Source organism: Plectropomus leopardus, chromosome 7, assembly GCF_026936395.1.
Source record: "Plectropomus leopardus strain MGB_pleo_1.0 chromosome 7, ASM2693639v1, whole genome shotgun sequence".
Lineage (NCBI taxonomy): Eukaryota > Metazoa > Chordata > Actinopteri > Perciformes > Serranidae > Plectropomus > Plectropomus leopardus.
In genome coordinates, this window is record NC_142182.1 from 37,400,156 (window position 1) to 37,420,506 (window position 20,351).

Genomic DNA, 20,351 nt, shown 5'->3' on the forward strand with positions numbered 1-20,351 from the left:
GGTACAGTAACGTTAATCTCATTAATTAGCGCTACGTTAACTTCATTTTGCCTTGTCTCGGGTGACGGTCCTCCGCTCTCGGAGTAAACAGGGTGCCTTCGGTGGAGATGCTGCAGCATTGAAGACGTACTGTTGTGGTATGCAAGCGCTGTCTTACAGTGAATACACGCAGCAGTGTTCGCCTCGGTGTCCAGCTTGAAATGCTCCCACACTTTTGACATTTTCTGCCTTTTCTTTGTGCCTTTCTCTTCGCTTTCGTCGCCTTCTTCGTCGTTACCTCTTCAACCATGGTTAAAACCAAACATATCCGCCACCTCTTTTTTATTCCTTTACGGGCGTGACGTCAGCACGTTGTGCCGCATTAGAAGTAGCCTGGGAGAAATACCATGCTTTGAGCTGGCAAAATTAAACGATTCCTCGAGGCAGAGAAAATTCCTCGATCATTTTTTGTAATCGAGTTAGTCGAATTATTCGAGGAATCGTTTCAGCCCTAGTCCTTTTCATAAATAATACTTCACATAGGGTTCTACATTATAACCATTCTTTATAAGACAATAAGTTCTTAATTTTGGCTTTTACCATATATCAACAGACCATTTTTCTTTGTACATATGAAACATCTTGTTCCTTACCTTCCGAATATCACAGAGTAATCTGTTCTGAAAAATTTAAGACAAATCATTCAAATAAAATAAAGATTTCAACGCTTTTGCCCAGGGGTGACAATGTGAAATGTCCCAAATTAATACCTTTTTTGTGAATCTCTGATCACACATCTTCACAAGTCTGTTCCAAACCTTAGTAACTGACACTTATGTCGGGTATTTAGAGGTTCCTATCCAATATCCCCATTAATGGTCAAAACTGAAGTGAATTTATGAACTCCCAAAAAGGCGCGGATTGCTCTATAATGCATGGGAACTCCAAACACACAAAGCATAGTCAGACACCGGAAACACGAGTTGTAGAGTTGTGAATAAGTATGGCAGCCTAAACTGTCACAACTCTTAACCTTGTTAAGTACAGATACCAGTGCTCTACCAGCTGACTGAGCTAGAACATTAAAACCATCTTTAAATGTCGTGTTAGGTCAATGTCAAACCAAGATATTTGTACTGATCAGTAAAAGACAACACAGTTGAGCCCAACAGGTGGTTGTTGTCTGCCCTCAATTTGATTAAATTGAGGGTCTCTTCTTCTGTCCCTGCAAGAGATGAAGCTGTATCAGATTCCTCACAGTTCTAATCCAGTTTGTTATTTACGTAATGTGTTGATGACAGCGGGTGGACCCTGTGCGGTTGGAATATGCTATTAAACACTAAAGACTTGATTAATGTGTTGATTACAAAACATGTTTTGGTACACAACATTTCCAACTCCTCTCTGGCATTGTTGTGCCCTGTTATGGTGCAGACAAACAGTTGTGACTGACAAGCGTAATCCCATGAAATACAGTCGCGACCTACTTACATGTGCATAGCGCTGTTCCCGCCATGCTTCAAACTGTGTTGCACATGGGGCAGTGTGCTTTTATACATCACAGAACTCAAGAAAATATTCCTTGCCATGATCCTCAGGTAGCTCCGTAGTCTCACCACTCGATAAGACTTCTGTGTAGGATACACTGAAGTATCCTCGCCCTGGGCTCCTCCAGAAGCCTCCTCTCTCCCCCATCCCCGTCTTCTCCAAGTGAATATGTGCAGTTGGCAGATCCTTCATGATGGCTGAGGGGAAATGAGTTCTGGGGCACCGAAAGACGTAGGAAGGGTGGAAGAATAAATTAGCAGAATGAAAAGGACCCCTTGTGTCTCTCCATGCTTCCCTGGTAGGTGGAGCTTAGACTTATGGAAAAGACACAAGTGAGGGAAGCAAGGATGCAATTTAAGGGATTTGGGATCCAGCCCATCAGCCTTCAGTCTGCACAGGGACTCACACACACCTAGATCTGAGTGTAACAACTACTTAGATTGAAATGACTTAAATGCTAACTGTAGTAGTAATACACCACCATCTATATCTAGATTCCAAGAAGGATGATTAGTAGAACACAACTTCTGTATGTCAACAAGAAAATATTTATTTACTGAAATATCAGTGTGAACTTTCACCTATTAGCCTTTGCTTATACACTTAACAAACAATAAAACAAAATACTCCTTCTCAGAGCTATGGTAATTCAATAACAAATCATAACAAATAAATGTTTTTTTCTTCTGTACCTGAGTACTAAATTGTTTGTTGTAGAGATATAGTCTTTTAAAGTGATTTCACTTCAGTTCAGTTTAGTCAAGAGTTTAGTTCAAGTCAACAAGCCTTTTTCTCATTTAGTTAGTTAGTGTGGGGCCCCATGTATCTTTTTGTCGTTATGTCTTATCTGTAATCCAGGTGGAGAATAAGGCGCAGATTCCTGAAATGGATCCTGGACTTACACACTGGACTTATACAGCTGCTGTACTGGTTAACCGCCCGCCGCTGGAAATCCTCCCTCAAATCGTATACCTGTATACCATGTAACATAACTCAAGTTAATGTCCACAATTTGTTTTAACGCATGCAAATTCGTTTCAGAATCATACTCTTCTCACATATTTTCACTGTGATGGTCATCTATTGCTCACAAGATATTAGCACATGAACATGAATAATGACCTGTAAATATGACATCTACATATACAACACTAAGCAAAATAATAATAAGTTTCAACTTTCAACATCACACACAATAATGAACTCTTTTTTAATCAAATAAAACACATTTCTCCGATTGTTTTTTTTTTTTTCCCATTCATGGTCATAAAATGAGCAGGACATAATGTTGCTTTAAGCTAGCAGTGAACAGAAAAACATGCACTCACCAGAGAGAAAGTCACATAAAAACTTGGTCCTCCGTGGTCCAGTAGTAAACTCAATATCCCAAAAACTTTAACACTCCTTCTGGAAAACTTTGACATCAATCATTTATAACAGAAACTTATTTTTAAAGATCGTTTTCCTATGTTATTTGCTTGCACGGTGAACTCCGTTTGCTCTCTTCCCTTTCACTTTCCTTTCCGTCCCCCCCAACCTGTTTCTTTACTTTCAGAGAGGCTAGCAGACTCTCATTCTACAGGAGCTTGGTGACACATAGTGGATGGTCTTGGGAACTACAACTACAACGACAACAACAACATCAACATGAAAACAGTGTCTAACTGCATTATGAAAAATCAAATTTACACTCAAACAGTATTTGTTACATTTTTGGGGGGTCACAAGTCCTTTTTTTTCAAATTATGAGACCCATTTATCAGTTTTAATTATGAGTAGCCTATTAAAATGCTTCAACCTCCAGCTGACATAAATTCTTATATATATCAGTTTGCTGCTGGATGTAAATCAGCTGAGCAGAACGGTCAGCCTCAGATACATCAATGCCTTCAGCCACATAGAGGACAGAAATACAGGACACTTGCTGTCATCAGTCACATCTGTACAGATGTTTTTTTTTTTTTTTTAGAGTCTGCGTTGTTCAGTACTTCAATAATTCAAAATGGTTTTTGAATATTTGATCGTTTCTCATAAATCATTACAGTGAGTAAACATGCCTGTTTCACTGGAGGACGGTGAGTGAAGAGAGAGATTTTTATTATTTTTTTCCCCTATTTTATTTTGTGTAATTTCAAAATTAAACATTTAGTTGACACTTGTAATGTAGCACAAACAAAAATCAGTCTAATTTATCGTCATTTATACCACAACATACATCCATGTATTGTGTGCAAATGTGCACATACAGGTGGCAAGTGAAAGAATACCAATGTACCGAATACTCAGATTACACAAGTGGAAATGTTTCAGCATGTACATTTGGAGGGCTCACAGAGGAAATCTCCGCTCAGATTCTGTGATGGACATAGGGTCACTTTTTGGTGTGAAAACTGTTAAATACGATAAAATAAGTCACTGTGGCCATCCAGCTGACAAACCCAAAACCTCATGTAGTGTTGAACAGGGTGCACAGATCTGTGTTCTGTAACTACAATTGACCAGGAAATATGCACATTTATTCTTTATTACTATTTATTTACTCTTTTTTATTTTCTCTTTTTTATTAACTTCTTTTGGCTTACTATGTCAGCACAACGAAGACAAGCAAAGTCGAAGTGTGTTCCATCTGATAAAATTTTGCAGGTTCATAGCAACACATAGCGGGTGATGCCCCCCCCTCGGAGCTCCCGGAGGCGCTGGCAGTGTCGCAGCATGCTCAGCATCCCTTGGAAACGTTTGTCCACCTTTATCTGAGTAAATTCACGGATGTCATCCTCCACCACAAAAAACTGACCTGAAAGACATTTCAGCAGATCAGTGAGCCGGGTGGTTCACTGTCACTCTGATGCACTCCTGCCTGTCAACAATGCTCCTGTCCAAGGAACTGAGGACATCAATGATTCGGATATCTTAGCTGATTGAAACATATGCTGATTTTTGCACCATCTTGAATAATTGTATGTTTCATGCTCAAGATGTGAAGGATTTGTTATTGGAAAATGTGCCACTTAGAGCAGACAACTGATCCATAATTTTTAAAAAGGGAACTGTCTTTTCTTGTTGGAATAATAGCTTCCAAAATCTTTATGTTATAGTATTTATCTTTTGAAAATGTTTGTGAGCTGTTCCTCTACAATTCCTTTTTCTAACAGCGTGGAAAAGAAAGTTTTTACACAAGATGACTGTTTCTGAATTTGTTTGTGTTTTCCTTCTCTAGTATTTCTTATTATTATTATTATTATTATTATTATTATTATTATTATTATTATTATTATTATTATTATTATTTTTAGAATTCTATTAATTTAATGAATGTGTTGTATTTACCCCTCCCTGAGCTACCACCTTATCGTGGTGGAGGGGTTTGCGTGTCCCAGTTATCCTAGGAGCTCAGTTGTTGGGGGCTTTATGCCCCTGGTAGGGTCACCCATGGCAAACAGGTCCTGGGGGAGGGACCAGACAAAGTGTAGCTCCCCGGGCCCCTTTTGATGAATGCTACAAATGGTTTCCCTCTCCTGGACACACACGCCTTTACCCATGGGGCCCGGCCGGGCACAGTCTGAAGAGGCGACGTGGGACCTCCTTCCCGTGGGCTCACCACCCATAGGAGGGGCCAAAGGAGTCGGGTGCTGTGTGAGTTAGGCGGCAGCCGAAGGCAGGGACCTTGGCGGTTGGATCCTCGGCTACAGAAGCTAGCTCTGGGGACATGGAATGTCACCTCTCTGGTGGGGAAGGAGCCTGAGCTGGTGCACGAGGTTGAGCTGTTCCGACTACATATAGCCGGCCTCACCTTGACACATAGCATGGGCTCCGGAACCAGTCTTTTTGAAAGGGGATGGACTCTCTTCCACTCTGAAGTTGCCACTGGTGAGAGGCTTACTGATACTTATTGCCCCCTGGCTCGGTGCCTGCATGTTGGAGATTACCCCGGTGAACAAGAGGGTAGCCTCCCTCAGCCTTCGGGTGAGGGGACAGATCTGACTATTGTTTGTGCCTAAGGTCCAAATGGCAGTACAGAGTATCCACCCTTTTTGGAGTCCTTAGAGGGGGGAGCTAGAGAGTGCTCCTTCTGGGGACTCCCTTGTTCTGCTGGGGGACTTCAATGCTCACTTTGGCAACAATAGTGAGACCTGGAGGGGCGTGATTGGGAGGAATGCTCCCTCTGATTTGAACCCCAGTGGTGTTTTGTTATTGGACTTCTGTGCTTGCCACAGATTGGCCACAACAAATACCATGTTCAAGCATAAGGGTGTCCATATGTGCACTTGGCATCAGGACACCCTAGGTGCAGGAGTTAGGTGAGGCCATGGAGTACGACTTCACAGATAGCTTCGAAGAGGTTCTGGATCACCATCCAGCATCTCAGGAGGGGGAAGTGGTGCTCTGTCAACACTGTGTATATTGGGAACGGTGCACTGCTGACCTTGACTCGGGACGTTGTGGATCAGTGGAAGGAATACTTCAAAGAACTAAATCCCACCAACACGCCTTTCGGTAAGGAAGCAGGACCTGGGGCTCTGCAACATTGTGTGGGATAGGGGGATCACATTCCTCAGCCTCCCTGGTAAGGTCTATTCAGGGGTACTGGAGAGGAGGGTCCGCCGGATAGTCGAACCTCAGATTCAGGAGGAGCAATGCGGTTTTCTTCCTGGCCGTGGAACTGTGGACCAGCTCTGGACCCTTGGCAGGATCCTTGAGGGGTGCATGGGAGTTTGCCCAACCAGTCCACATGTGCTTTGTGGACTTGAAGAAGGCATTCAACCATGTCCCTCGGGGAGTCCTGTGGGGGGTATATGGGGTATTGGACGCCCTGATACGGGCCGTCCATTCCCTGTACAACCGGCGTCAGAGCTGGGTCCACATTGCTGGCTGTAAGTCGGAATCATTTCTGGTGAGGGTTGGACTCTGCCAAGGCTGCCCTTTGTCACCGATTCTGTTCATAACTTTTATGGACAGAATTTCTCGGCACAGCCAAGGTATTGAGGGGGTCCGGTTTGGTGACCTCAGAATTGGGTTGCTGCTTTCACAGATGATGTGGTCCTGTTGGTTTAATCAGCTCTCACTGGATCGGTACGCAGCTGAGTGTGAAGCGGCCAGGTTGAGAATCAGCACCTCCAAATCCAAGGCCATGGTTCTCAGCCAGGAAAGGGTAGAGTGCCCTCTCCAGATCAGGAAGGAGATCCTGCCCCAAGTGGAGGAGTTTAAGTACCTCAGGGTCTTGTTCATGAGTGGAGGAAGGATGGAGTGGAAGACCAACAGGCGGATCGGTGCAGGGTCTGCAGAAATGTGGACTCTGCACCGATCTGTCGTGGTGAAGAGGGAGCTGAGCCGACAGGCAAAGCTCTCAATTTCCCGGTCGAGCTTCGTTCCTACCCTCACCTATGGTCACGAGCTTTGGGTAGTGACCGAAAGAACAAGATCGTGGGTACAAGCGGCAGAATTGAACTTCCTCCGTAGGGTGGCTGGGTTATCCCTTAGAGATAGGGTGAGAAGCTCGGCCATCCGGGAGGAGCTTGAAGTAGAGCCACTGTTCCTCTGCGTTGAGAAGAGCCAGATGAGGTGGCTCGGGCATCTAATTAGGATGCCTCCCCCGTGAGGTGTTCAGGGCCCACCGGTAGGAGACCCCACTGAAGACCCAGGACACGCAGGAGAGACTATGTCTCTCAGCTGGCCTGGGAACACCTTGGGATCCCCCAGGAAGAGCTGGACAAAGTGGCCAGGGAGAGGGAAGTCTGGGCTTCCCTGCTTAGGCTGCTGCCTCTGCAACCCGACCCCGGATAAGCGGAAGAAAATGGATGGATGGGTGTTGTATTTATTGGCAGCTTTTTCTTTACATGGTGATGCATGTGTTGTCTAAATCAAAATGATTAAACCTGTTTTCTCAAGTTGCAGCATAGTGAGCTTTTCTTTTTATCAAAATAAACACAGAAAAGATCACTGAAAATACTGTCCTCTGTCTTTACAATTTGCAACATTCAACGTCAGTCCTTATATGATAAAAAATGGTAATAAAAGGGTACTAATGAAAGGGATCAGGTTAAAATATTAAATCAGTGTTCATCCTTGGGTTAGAGCATTGATCAGACATTATACATGCAGTGTTTCATAAAATGTTTGTACTAAATGCAAGCATCACACATACTGATGGTCAGGTGTACCTTTGGTATCTGCAGTCTCCTGCTCCTTGAAGCGCTGGTGCAGCTTGCGTGCATGATTGTTGAGAGTTTTCACCGCCTGATGGAGGATCTTGTACTTAGCTATTACGGCTGTGTTAATGCTTTGCACCGCAGCGTTGAGCTGATGATATGATACACGGCCTCTCATGTACCTGAGGGGAACAAAACAGTCAGCTGTGGAGAGAATAAAGCTAAAAAAGCAAACAAAAACAATAAAACCCTTTGAAATGATCAAACATGGCTTTTCTTTGGCAGTCTGGTAAAAAAAAAAAACATTGTGTTTCTCTCTCTCTGTCAGTCTGGACTTTCTGCTAACCCAAATGATTTCAGTGGTCAGGAGTTACTCGCTTTGACAGACAGACTACTTCAGCCAATTCTGATGTTAGCATTAGCCTCTACTATACAAATACGTGGCCAGTTAGACGATAATGGTCTTAAAAAATACAGTTCATTTATATTTATCCTTTGTATGTGACAAATTCTCCATTGATAACAATCCCCAAGAAGGTTTTTGCAATACACTGGTGTTGCCAGTATAATGTTATTTCACCATTTCTCATTCAGCAGCTAGCTGCCTCTGGACTGCTGAATACCTGCTGGCAACGTCCTTGTTGTCTCTCTGAAGCTTTGTAAACACCGATCTGCATGGCCCTGACTCCCCGTTTTAAATCCTCTTGTATCTGCTTCTCCATCAGCCAATCAGAGACCAAACAACAGTAAAGATGGATTTGTATTAGGGAACATCTTCTTCATCACCAACAGAGTCAGTTAGTAAATCAAGCTTTTGCCAAATCCAGTCAGAAAAACAGGGAAAAGGTATTTTCCTCTGAGAAACTCTGAGTGCATCCTCTTTTGCTGTCTGCATGCTACGTCATCCACTATAACGCAGTTCCTGATTGGCTGCCTGTTATATTCAGCTACAGAGTGGATCCCTGATCACACACACACACACACACACACACACACACACACACACACACACACACACACACACACACACACATATATGCACTATTATAGTGTGCCCCCAAAAAACTGTGAACAATATTACTCAGCATCTATGTTGTATTTTATAGGGGAATACGACTCACTGAGGGATGCTGTCAAACTCTGGCAGAGTGATGGACTCCATCTCTCTGATGAAGCTCTTCTTGGTCTTCTTGACATTTTCCTGCTGGGCTAGCTTAACGTCTGCTGCTTCACTCTGGTTCATTGCAGGTTCACTGAGAGAGGAGAGGAACAATCAACATATCCATTAGCCATCACACCTGAGGGTTGTTTTTTATGTTACGATACCTGAAATCAAAACAACACAAAACCCCAGACTAAATCTTTATTATATCTTTATAATTTATTTTCTTAATATCATCGTTTATAAACTCACACACACACACACACACACATATATAACACACACACACACACGCACACACACAGAATATATACATACATACCTGTATCAATGGATGACAACATTTAGGGTGGGTCAAATTTCCATCTTTCGTATATAGGGGGGACAAGACCCCTGGTCCCTCGAGGGGACTATGCACATATGTCCAAATTGTTCTCTATGATTACAATTAGGCCAGTGTTCTACTGAAAAGCATCAGGCAAAACTATATATACAGGCCCTTACTTTGCTGGGCCTTTCTTCCTGGCCATGTGTGCTGGTATGTTGTCCTTCATGTGTTGGACGTCCTCCAAATCCTTCTGGAATGACTTCTCAAGTTCCTGAAATACAAACAAGTGTGATTTGTCATTCAGTATGTTTGAGGTCATTCAGAAACTGTGCATCCATTACAGATTCTGTTCACCACAGAGCACTGACAAGCTTATTTCATACTCAGAAATGCTCATTTCACTACATATCTTTTGGACCGCAGCATGCAAGGCCAGTCCTATAAAAGGGAAACACTGTCTGTGAGTGAGTGACTGACTGACTAACTGAGTAATGAAGTTGCACCACTGGCCAGTGTGACTGATGAGTGTTTCCCCCTGCTGGTGCTGACTGGCTGACATAGCTGTGGACGCTCACAGTCCTGTGTTACTCTTCTTCACTTTCTGAAACCACTATAACATGACAGCATGGTGGAATTAGAAAGCCAGACAGCTAACTCGCCATGGTCTGTAGTCGATGTGTCCATTTTGGATGGAGGAGAGATCACTTCATCAGTGTGTTTGAGGAACAGCTGTGTCTGTCAGACACGAACCTTACATTTACTGATGATGCCAACTCTCACGCATCTGGTGTTAGTCTCGCGCTTTTGGGCTCTGTCTCGCACTCTCACGACACCAAGGAAAATCCTACGCCGAAACACTGCGACAGCAGAAGTGTTGAACAATCTTGTAATGCAGTGAACGACTGACTCTAGAATACAGTTGAGACAGACAAACAAACAGAGTGGAGCTTCTCCTCACAGCACCAAAGTGTCTGAATGAACAAACAGTCAAATGCTCAGTGGTGAAAGTGACTTCTTTAGACTTCTACAGACTACTTTGTTTTATTTTCAGGTTTAGTCATGCTAAATAAACACCAGAACGCATCACCCCTTATCTTATCTTATCTTATCTTATTTTATCCAACTACTAATGCTGCACGCTCATTATCAGGAGCAGATGTAGTGATTTGGGGGCCTCGGGCCACAGGCACACTGCCTTATTTTCACCCTTTCTCCAACTGGGAATGTTGGCAGGCTGTTGGCAGCGATAAAAGAAGTAGACCTACTGAAAAAAATTCCCATGTAAAACCATTGTAGCACACAGCAGAAGTTAAAGTCAGAGTCCTGCAGTCAGGAGAGATTGGCCTATTATCGGCATAGTGTCCGTAAATGTACCTTTGGTTTGGTTAAGATGGAACTTTTAATTCTCATATAATACTGGATAATAATAATAATGCATCATATGTTTCATTACAGTGCAACATACTATGGTCAAATTAAACGTACAATGTAAATGAATGAATGAATAAATTTCAGAGATAGTAACACTGGATGATTTTTAATTCTGAAATCTGGTCACCTAATACAGTACAATTAGTAAATGTAACCTTAATTACATTCCATCACTGTTAACCTATAAACATTGAACTTTTTTTCCCCCAAATCTCTTGTATAAATGTGTAATGATAGCAGTATTCCATCTCCACAGAATACTAATGCTAATTACTAACTACTATTTGTCACATCACAATGATTCTTTTTCTGGCCAGTAAAATACAGTTTTTGATGTAACCTACACATTTCAATTTTTCAATTATAAGAATGTGAACTTTGAATTAATGAAAAAAGTGCTGAAGTGCATTAAAAGAATCAAAATAGAGCTTGTTTATCAACAAAACCAACCAACCAAACAAACAAACAAACGGTGAGGATCCCCCCAGACCTCTACAAAGGTCTGGGCTTATAAATTGCTCATGGCATCAAAATCACTCCAGCCAAGTACGCAACTGGCTCCCAACCCCACTAGGGTCACCAAAGCTTCCTTGGAGGTCATGAGGCCTTCTTGATTGTAGGGGGTCTTAAAATACTTTTTTTTTTTAAAATGAAATAAAATAGGCTTATCTTATCATTTCATGAGTTTCTACAAAAATAACTAAATGCAATAGTTATTTAGTTTTTTATAGTTCATTTTTTTTCTTTTAAACAGCTTCATCCTGCATTAGAAAAGATTGCCAAGCAAAAGGAATTTAAAAAAAAAGAAGCCTTTCAAGAATGCATGACTGTTGATTTTTTATCTTCAAAAGTATATAATACAGAGAATTCTATAAGTTACAACAAATATCAGGAAACCAATTTCCGATGCAATATTCACCGGAAATAATCTCCTCAAAATTCATTATAGTTGCTAATTTAACCCAAACTTCCTGCAGTTAGGCATTTGGGGTAGTTGTACAGTTTTTATTGTTTCTCTACTGTTATTGTTATGAATTTAATTTAATACGAAATATCCCTAAAATATGTAATTCTGTCAGGGGTCATCAGTTGATTACTCAGTCGTTCAGTGATAGTAGACGATAGTGAAAGACAGCCCTGAAGGAAAAAGGCTGGGAACCATTGAACATGGTCCAGCCAAATACTAGTCTTGAACCCATACTTATAATTCTATTCCATGATAGAGAACCACAGTAATGAGTCCTAGAAGCTGAAGAGTTTAATGTTTTGTCCTATAACATAAAATATCAGTAGTCCATAAATAACCCACTGTGAATTTAAAGGGTCTTAAAAAAAGCAGTTGCTAATAAGTGGCTAAATTAAACTACTGAACCTCATCACACTGAACTACACCGAACACAGCTTTACAGCTTCGCCGTGGTGCCAACAAGACAGTGTAGTTGGTTTATAGCCTAACATTAGCTTTTACTTCTGGTAATTGCATTTAGGCCTCAAAACATCCTAAAATAAGTGTTTGTGAAGATTATCTTGCTGAAAAAAAAAGTCTCATAAACGTTTGTTTGCCACAGAGTTTATTTTCTGCATTGATCCAAAATCCAATGGAAAAATCCCATAGGCTTTTTGATGAGGGAGGCAGCATGAAGCTCACTTCCTGGTTGACCTACAGAAAGTCTTCATCCCTAGAGCACTCTATTGATAGATACTTATCCGAAATGTGTATTTACGTTAAAACTTCTTAGGAAAAAGAATGTTGACCCTATGGTTAAATATCAATGTTAGTCTCAATAAACCAGTAGACCTGCCGTTTACCTTCAGATGCTTCAGTTGCTCTTTCTGTCGATCAGCACATTTTTCAAACTCCTCCAGAAGTCTCTCGAGTGCAAAGAGTTCTTGTCCAAGTTTCTTTATCTTATTTTGAGGGAATTCTGAAAGCAGAGACAGAAAGGAACACAACACATTTTATGACAGACTGCTGTAGCTCTGCATAATAACAAAACAGACAAAAAACAGTGACCAGTGCTGTCTTATAAAAAAATTACTGTCTTACCAACAGCTGACAGATCCAATATGCGCTGTAAGGATGATATTCTGTCATAAATGTGATGGCTGATATCCTCCAAATCCCCCATGTTGCTGAAAAAGGGACACATTCAATTCATTAAAGCTATTTACACATTCTAAACAGTTACATAGTTCATTTCATGGAGAAAAAAATTGGCAAGAACTTTAACATTAGTACAGAGCCCGGAGGTGACATGGATGTGACATGGATTTAAATTTAAAACATGCATTCGTCTTACAAAATTTGTGCAGTTTAATCGTATTTCGCTTGCGATTCATTAAAACGTGTTCATAAAATACCAATACAACACATAAAATGCACTTTGCCAACCTGCCAAAAAGAGATTATAGCTCCTATCTTGTCACCGAAGACTGTTTATGCCTCAGAATGACTTGATTTCATTAATATTATGATATTATTATCATTATATTTGACAGATTATAGCCCATCCAGTCCCCTATGCCTGATTAAATACCTTTAAAAGGACCAATACAACACACAAAATGCCCTTTTTCACTTTTTTTGTTATCAAAGATATGTCAATGATTAGCAGCAAAATTGATTTCTATACATTATTATTGTTTTTGCAGTGTTTGGTACTCACACTCATGCCACCCTGCAAACAAAATGTGCCTTTCAAAATCAGGAAATAAAAATATTATTATACATTAATATGATTTTCTACATTCATTGAGTTGTTTTGGGTTTTTTAATCAGTCCTAATCATAAATATCAAATATTCATTAATGTTCAGAATTTTAACCTTTTAAATGCCAGCTTTTTGTCATGATGTGGTCGTGCCCTCTGTCCACTGTTTCCTTCTATACTGTCCTGCCATCATCCCCCAAAGTCTTTAGATTTGTTGCTTAACACCCTGAAGTGGACATGAACCACTGTTATTTGTTTCAGAGCATGAAGTTTTTGAGTATTCAACAGCTATGCATTCCCTACTAGGACAACTTTGTGGTTTACTGTTTTTATTTGAACAGGAAATCACTAATATTATTTTGGATATATGACTCTTAAGTCTCAAGTGCTGGTCTCAGTTGTTGGGGACCCTTCAAGGCTTCAAAAAAGGAGAGCATCAGGGGAGGACAAGATCTGATAGTGGAGGCCCTCAGACATAAGGTTAGTTTTAATCTGCATTTTATGTTACTGTCTGGGGTCACCTTTCTTTTCTTCAATTCACTTGTTTACTGAATTTATTTTAAGTTCTTGCAAGAAGGTTATCAGTTTACCTTTATAGCTAAAATGAGAGAGAATTGAAGCCAGCTCCTATGAACTTCAAATGTTTGTAATGTTCTGTCTTACATCTTTTAACAGTTGCCTTGTTTTTATTGTTCTTTTGTCTTTTTCTCGGAATAAAATGCTGCAAAGAGAGAATGCTGAGCTTAAGGAGATCCTTGCTGGACAGATAACTGACTAATAACACTAATATATGCTGTTGCACTTACACACATATATCCACAAACCACAACACAACATAAACTACTGACCCTGTTACATATACTGACAACAGAAAAGAGAAAAGAAAATAGAGGAAGGATGTGAATGAATTCTGGAGTTAAAAAATCACTTTCAATAGTATTTATCTTAAAACCTCATAGTGTGTTATTACCCTCTTCTTATGTTGAACCCATTGGCTATGTGTTACCAGCTCATACCAGCAGAGGGCAGCTGTAAGCAGCCAAGGACTAGGTGGGTGCTTTCAAATGCTGCCTTCACAGGGTCAGAAATGTTATGCATATCTTGTGCCTACCTCATCCGCCGGGCCCCGTCTGGCCCTGGTGCCCTGGTTGTGGCTCTCAAACCAATTTTAAGCAGCCCTTGGCTTGACTTTCAAAATGTACTATGGCCTGGCACACAATATTTGTCAATCAACCATGATCACTTTGCAATTTTTCCCTTCAGCTCACAATGGAAGGACTGTAATAAAGCTCATAGACATGAATCAAGCAGGAACTAATGTGTTTTCATAAACAGACAGTAAACTAGTAAACTGAACGGTTACTAGCGGCAGACATTTCCTGTCATGAGCATACACAGCCACAGCAAAGAAGTGTGTGGACAGTAAGGAAAACTGCTCTAAGGAGTGGTGTAAAATTGAATACATTTTCAGTGAAAACTGAAACTGTTGCGCTTGTATTGTTTGTTTGTGTGTTGCCGGTTTTTTAATTAGCTATGTGATGCAAGAAACACTTGGCCCCGAGGTATTTTCAGATTATATAATTTGGCCACCATTCAAAAAAGTTTGGACACCCCTGGCCTACATGAAGAACCAAACAAAGAAGCCTTGAATACAACAGAAACATGAAACTTGATTTGATGGCTGGTTTCTACTGTGTGACTTCTGATGGCACGTGAGAATTGAGAATATGTTCAAGGCCAGTGAGCACAACAACTAGATAATAAATTAAGCTTGCATGCCTTGCTCTCTGTATTTTATTGCTTGACTTTTTTTTAAATAATCACTATCAGGTTCAGGTTCAGGTTCAGGTTACTTTATTTGTACCTTTCGGTAGATTTGTTTTGCAGTCAAGTGAGGTTACAGCGTCCATTATGAATGACATAAAGTCTTTCTGAGGCAGAAACAGCCTTTCAGTGGCAAGATAGGAGCTGCAATCACTTTTTGGCAGGTTGAAAAAGTGCATTTTATGTGTGGTTATTGTTGTATTAGTAATTTGCGCACACAAAGAAAAAAAATTGTCCATGTCACCTCTCTGCCTCTGTACTTAAATAAATATGAACTAGTAATTTCACAAGAACTTTTTTTCATGGTTGCCTGCTCCCACCCTGACTGCTACGTACACACACTAATGAACTGTACTGCCCAAGAGGTATTGCATAAACCCATATTTCAGGTACTGTATACTACTTGTAGTGCATACTGTTTGTACTACTGGTACAGCACACAATGCGTGGATAATAGTACAATAGTAGTATTTGTAGTAGTAAGAAATTCATCTTTACCATTACATGTACTGCACACTATGTGCGCATAATATTGTATGTATTTACAATAACTTACAATATGTATTTAACATTCATAATCTAAACAGTAGTTACAGTAGTAGCAGTAGTACCTGCAGAAGAAGTAGTTGTGGTAGTACTGTTTGTAGTATAAGCAGTAGCAGAGTTAGAAAGACTTATTTGGAGACTATTAACATTTGCTGTATTGTGTTTTCTGACATAAGAAAAGACCACATTTACTAGGTATAAGTATTGTAAGTGACATTTAATCATTACACTATGTAGTGTTTTTACTTATATTTGCATGTAATCACATATTTGTAAATATCCTTATATCTTTCAATTTTTAACTATGTAACATTGCTGTGCAATATACTGTGCAATCATATTTATATATTTTCATATTTTTACAGTTTAAATACTACACACCGTGTGTACTACAGTCATAATATCTTTTATGTTTATACTGTTACACATTTCTGTGCAAAGTACAATATGTTGTCACATACTCTGCAATAATATTTATATATTTCAATATTTTTGTTCTATAGTTATCCTGTGCAACTATCAATTATCAACATACAGTATCTGTACAGGTGAACTGTGTATATTGTGTGTAGATTTTAGACATTTTTTAAAAATTTGTATTTTTGTCATATTTTTATGCCCGGCCAGGCACACTTGCAGAAAACTTCCACCAGTAGAGCAACTGACCGGTTTAGCTAGCTTGAATGGTGGTCTAAAAGATGTAATCTTGCGGCTCTTTTAGACTTCCCAAATGTTATCTAACTGGATTAAATCTATATAGTAAAATGAGTCAATTTGCGGGGTTTGATGCTTACAAAAGATTATTTACTGATTTACAGACGTGTCTTTCCCGATGCAAGTCAAAGGGGAAAAGTCTGTCTAAGTAATTCTATTTTTGGCCACTATGTAAAATTTGCATCAGAGCCTGGCACACTTCCTGGGGGCTTGGTAGTGTTTAAATATGCTGCATCAAGTTCATAGTTTAGGAGCTGTACAATGTGCAGCTGCCTTTTTAGTAAGAAATGGAGTGTTAAAATAAACTAGCACATTTCCCAAGAAATTTCTCACATTTTCCCAAAAATTGGACAGGTGCTTGCTCCCGTGCAAACTAACTATTAATAGCAGTAGCTATTAGACTACAATACTAAGTACATGTATACATTTACTATATGTAGTAGTATTAGTATAGTATTAGTAAAAGCAGAGATGTCACAGCTGAAAGCAGTTGCATGAGGATGGACAAGGAGGGACAAAGTCACAGTCATCTGTATGTGCATTTCAAAGAGCTTCACAGTTTGCACTGCAGGCACTCAAAACTACTTTTTAGCTCAGGTTCATATGGTAATTTGGAACTGTACAATTGCAGGAAACACAAAAGGTACAAAATCTTAATTTATAAGTCAAAATTCACCATGAGTTTGTCTACAGAACCACCCAACAAGAAAATAACAGCTTCACAACTAACACTATGTTTTAAACCATCTTCAGTTTCTCTGGTTATTGCACTTTATCAGCTTCTCCAAACTAACGCTGATCTGAATGGACAGTGAAATGGGCCTTTTGGGGTTTTCTTTAACATATGAAATAAAGGTTTCATCGGATGATAAATATTTCTAATTTAACTTCCTGTTGAAACCTGGGCAAATTGGCTTGCGTTCTTTCAAAAACACGGGAAGAGGGTTATGAGCAACTTAGGAAGAAATTAGCCTAGAATTAGCAAGAACTTAGTAAAACGTACAAGAAAAACATAATAATAATAATAATACAAAAAAAAAAGCCAAAAACAAACAAAACAGCAAGAAAAACTTTCTGTGCCGGTGGTTTTTTTTCGGTCCACAGCTAACGGCTCATTTTGAACGTTGACGTTAATTATCGGCGTTACTGTGTCAGGCACCGAGACAGAGGAGTGCTCCGGGCGCGTTGACCTGTCTCCGTCCGGCCGGACCATGGATGTATTATAAGGAAGTCGAGCCGGACACACAAACACTGAGCTTCATCAATATTACTCACACACAGTTCTCTTCTCTTCCTCCGCGTTGTGCCGTGTTCCCGGTTTGAGCTCCGTTTGAAATGGGACTCTAGCAACTAGCTCCTCCTCCTCCTCCTCCTTCTTCTACTGCTGCTGCGGTTGTTGTTGCTCCCAAGCCCCCAGGAAGTGCGCCACCCTCTGAAGCAAAATTTATATAGTGGCCGAAAGTGGAACTACAGCGTCACACTGGCCAAAGACTTTTTCCCATTTGTTAACATAGATAGATAGATAGATAGATAGATAGATAGATAGATAGATAGATAGATAGATAGATAGATAGATAGATAGATAGATAGATAGATAGATAGATAGATAGATAGATAGATAGATAGATAGATAGATAGATAGATAGAGGAAAACAGCAACTTAAAATAGATATAAATAAGAAGGGAAGCATTATATACAGCAATTTAAAAATAAAGATAAAGAAAAAGACACAATATATGCATTGTTAGCTGAAGGTAATCTATATGCAAGCATACACAGTATGTATTATGGGCGAAGGGTTGTGGAAATATGTAGATAATAAATAAGTATACATATATATGTACGATATATGAATGTATGTAATATAAATATGTGCGTGGGGGTGCACTGGGTGTGCGTAAAGTGGGGACAGTGGAGGTAAAGTGTTTACTGTGTAAACAATGGGAAACATTGGGAAAGAGACCTTTCCTTATAATATTGACATTGTTACACTACTGTATATACTACATCATTATTATATTATATTATGTTATATTTTGTTTTCATATGTAATCTTGTTATTGTATATTGGTAACTTACAATAGGAGCACTGGGTGTTGGAGGAACTATTTCGAAGCGGGTAATAAAAACAGAAGGCTCTAGTTGAATGCAGATCATTAACCTATAAATTACACAGCTTAAAGAAGGCTCTCCTCTGGAACAGAGATCTGACTAATTCATGCATTCACATGCAGTGGTTTACACTTTGTATTAAAATCACTCATATTAACAGGAGTGTGACGACATAGAACAATGAAGTAGCCGAGATCTTTTTAAACAAAGGAAAAAGCTTGGACACAGGGACGGGCAAGCTGACAGAGGATCAAAGTCTGATAAATTATTAAAAAAGGATCAATAATTGTAGACCTATGATATGAAACACTATATCGAAATGCTGAGGTGAGTACAGCAAAAGCTTTTTTTTAGCGAGTAATTCACTATGAGAAGCGCAAACTTAACACAACTAACAAAATTTCATAACTGAAGTTGGGGAATAAACACGCCTCATCTCCAAAAGCGGTTTCCCACCCAGGCCCATAAAATGATATCTGACCCTCTCTCCTGTCCTTTTCTCCCTCCCTCTTTCAGCAAAGATCTACACAAGATTCAGTGGAGCCTGAAGACTCCCTGCACTAAGACATCACCCTCATCCTGAAAATCGGCTCCTTGTCCTCTGCAAGCCTTTCCCTGTTTCTTAATTTTATTCAACCACACACAAGGCATCCCTATGGCGAGCTCTTTGTTCGGGTGAAATGTTCTAATGCAGTTTTTGAAAATGATAACCTCATATTTTTTTTAGCTGTAATCTGTGGTGAGTGTAAGACTACTTCTGCTGATATTACTTAACAACATTTTCCTCATCTGCGTGTCAGCGTGTCTTTCTCTTCACACCTGGATCGTCCCTGTGCAGCACAGCAAAACATGGTGGAGACTATCTGAGAGGACACCACAAAAGAAGGACTTATAACAACTACATAATGTGATATTTATGTTTCTGAGTTTATTATATATTAATGGTATTAATCAATTGCAGTAAGTCTGTTGAAAGACAAAGATAAACAAAATACACGTTTATATACATAAGCAATAAACAGCAACCTGCTCCTTTACCATGGTAAGTATAAATGTTAGCATAACCTTATATGTCATATCCGCATCACTCATATTTATACTATGTAATTATACATTTTATATGTAAAAGTACGATATATATATATATATAGTTTATATATTTTATGTTTTACAATATATTTTATTTTTTGCATTTTAATCATATTTCACCCTTATTTAGCAGTCAGTCACTTTTTTTCTGTTGCCTCTGACTCTTGAGCTGCTGAAATGTGTGAATCTCCTGAGTGTGACATTAATCAGTCTAATCTAACCCTGGCTGTTAATATTAATCTTCAAATATAAGCATGTTTTGCTTTAAAAACAATATAATAATGAAACTACATACGATGTGCTTCGTGTAAATTGTAAATCAATGCGGTTATTGACTGCTATTTAGCGAAAATCTGAGTTTTGTCTCTCCCTATAATGTATTGGAATGGCCCGCCAGTCACTCCCGGGAACTATTCGAAGCCTCCATGTGTCACGTGACACATGGAGGCTTTGACTAGTTCCCGGAAGTCGTTGGCGGCCCATTTATGTAATTAGTGGTCAGTCAATGCATCGATTTACAATGTATTGTTGTATTATTTGTGTATTTGTGTATTATTTATGTAACACAACTTATGTAGTATAAAGTGCGTATGTAGTAACAATATCATTTTGTGCTAATAATGTAAGTTATTAGACTAATGTAATTTTTATGACTTTCAGAAAGGACACAGGGTCAAAGAAAGGAGAAAAACATGGATGATTAAAGTCAGCCGCAGCAATCTCAATGTAACAAGTGATTACAACAGAAAAATACGTGAGGT

The 20,351-nt window shown here is 39.6% G+C and overlaps 1 protein-coding gene across 1 annotated transcript; it reads right to left on the reverse strand.

Moving 5' to 3' along the window:
• Positions 1-3,619: 3,619 nt before the first annotated feature.
• ska1 (spindle and kinetochore associated complex subunit 1) lies at positions 3,620-17,810 on the reverse strand. The gene is made up of 7 exons (XM_042496607.2): positions 17,664-17,810; positions 12,642-12,727; positions 12,404-12,519; positions 9,340-9,434; positions 8,795-8,926; positions 7,686-7,855; positions 3,620-4,321 (listed from the first exon to the last, which is right to left on the reverse strand). The coding sequence occupies exons 2-7, from the start codon at positions 12,721-12,723 to the stop codon at positions 4,173-4,175; spliced, it is 744 nt and encodes a 247-aa protein (XP_042352541.2). The 5' UTR covers positions 12,724-12,727; positions 17,664-17,810; the 3' UTR covers positions 3,620-4,172.
• Between the last annotated feature and the right edge of the window lie 2,541 nt (positions 17,811-20,351).

Coding starts and splice junctions, on each gene's coding strand:
- ska1 (XM_042496607.2), bottom strand. CDS start 12,723: ATGGGGGATTTGGAGGATATCAGCCATCACATTTATGACAGAATATCA. Junction 12,520..12,641: donor ATTGGATCTGTCAGCTGTTG/GTAAGACAGTAA, acceptor CTCTGCTTTCAG/AATTCCCTCAAAATAAGATA. Junction 7,856..8,794: donor GAGTTTGACAGCATCCCTCA/GTGAGTCGTATT, acceptor TGTTCCCCTCAG/GTACATGAGAGGCCGTGTAT.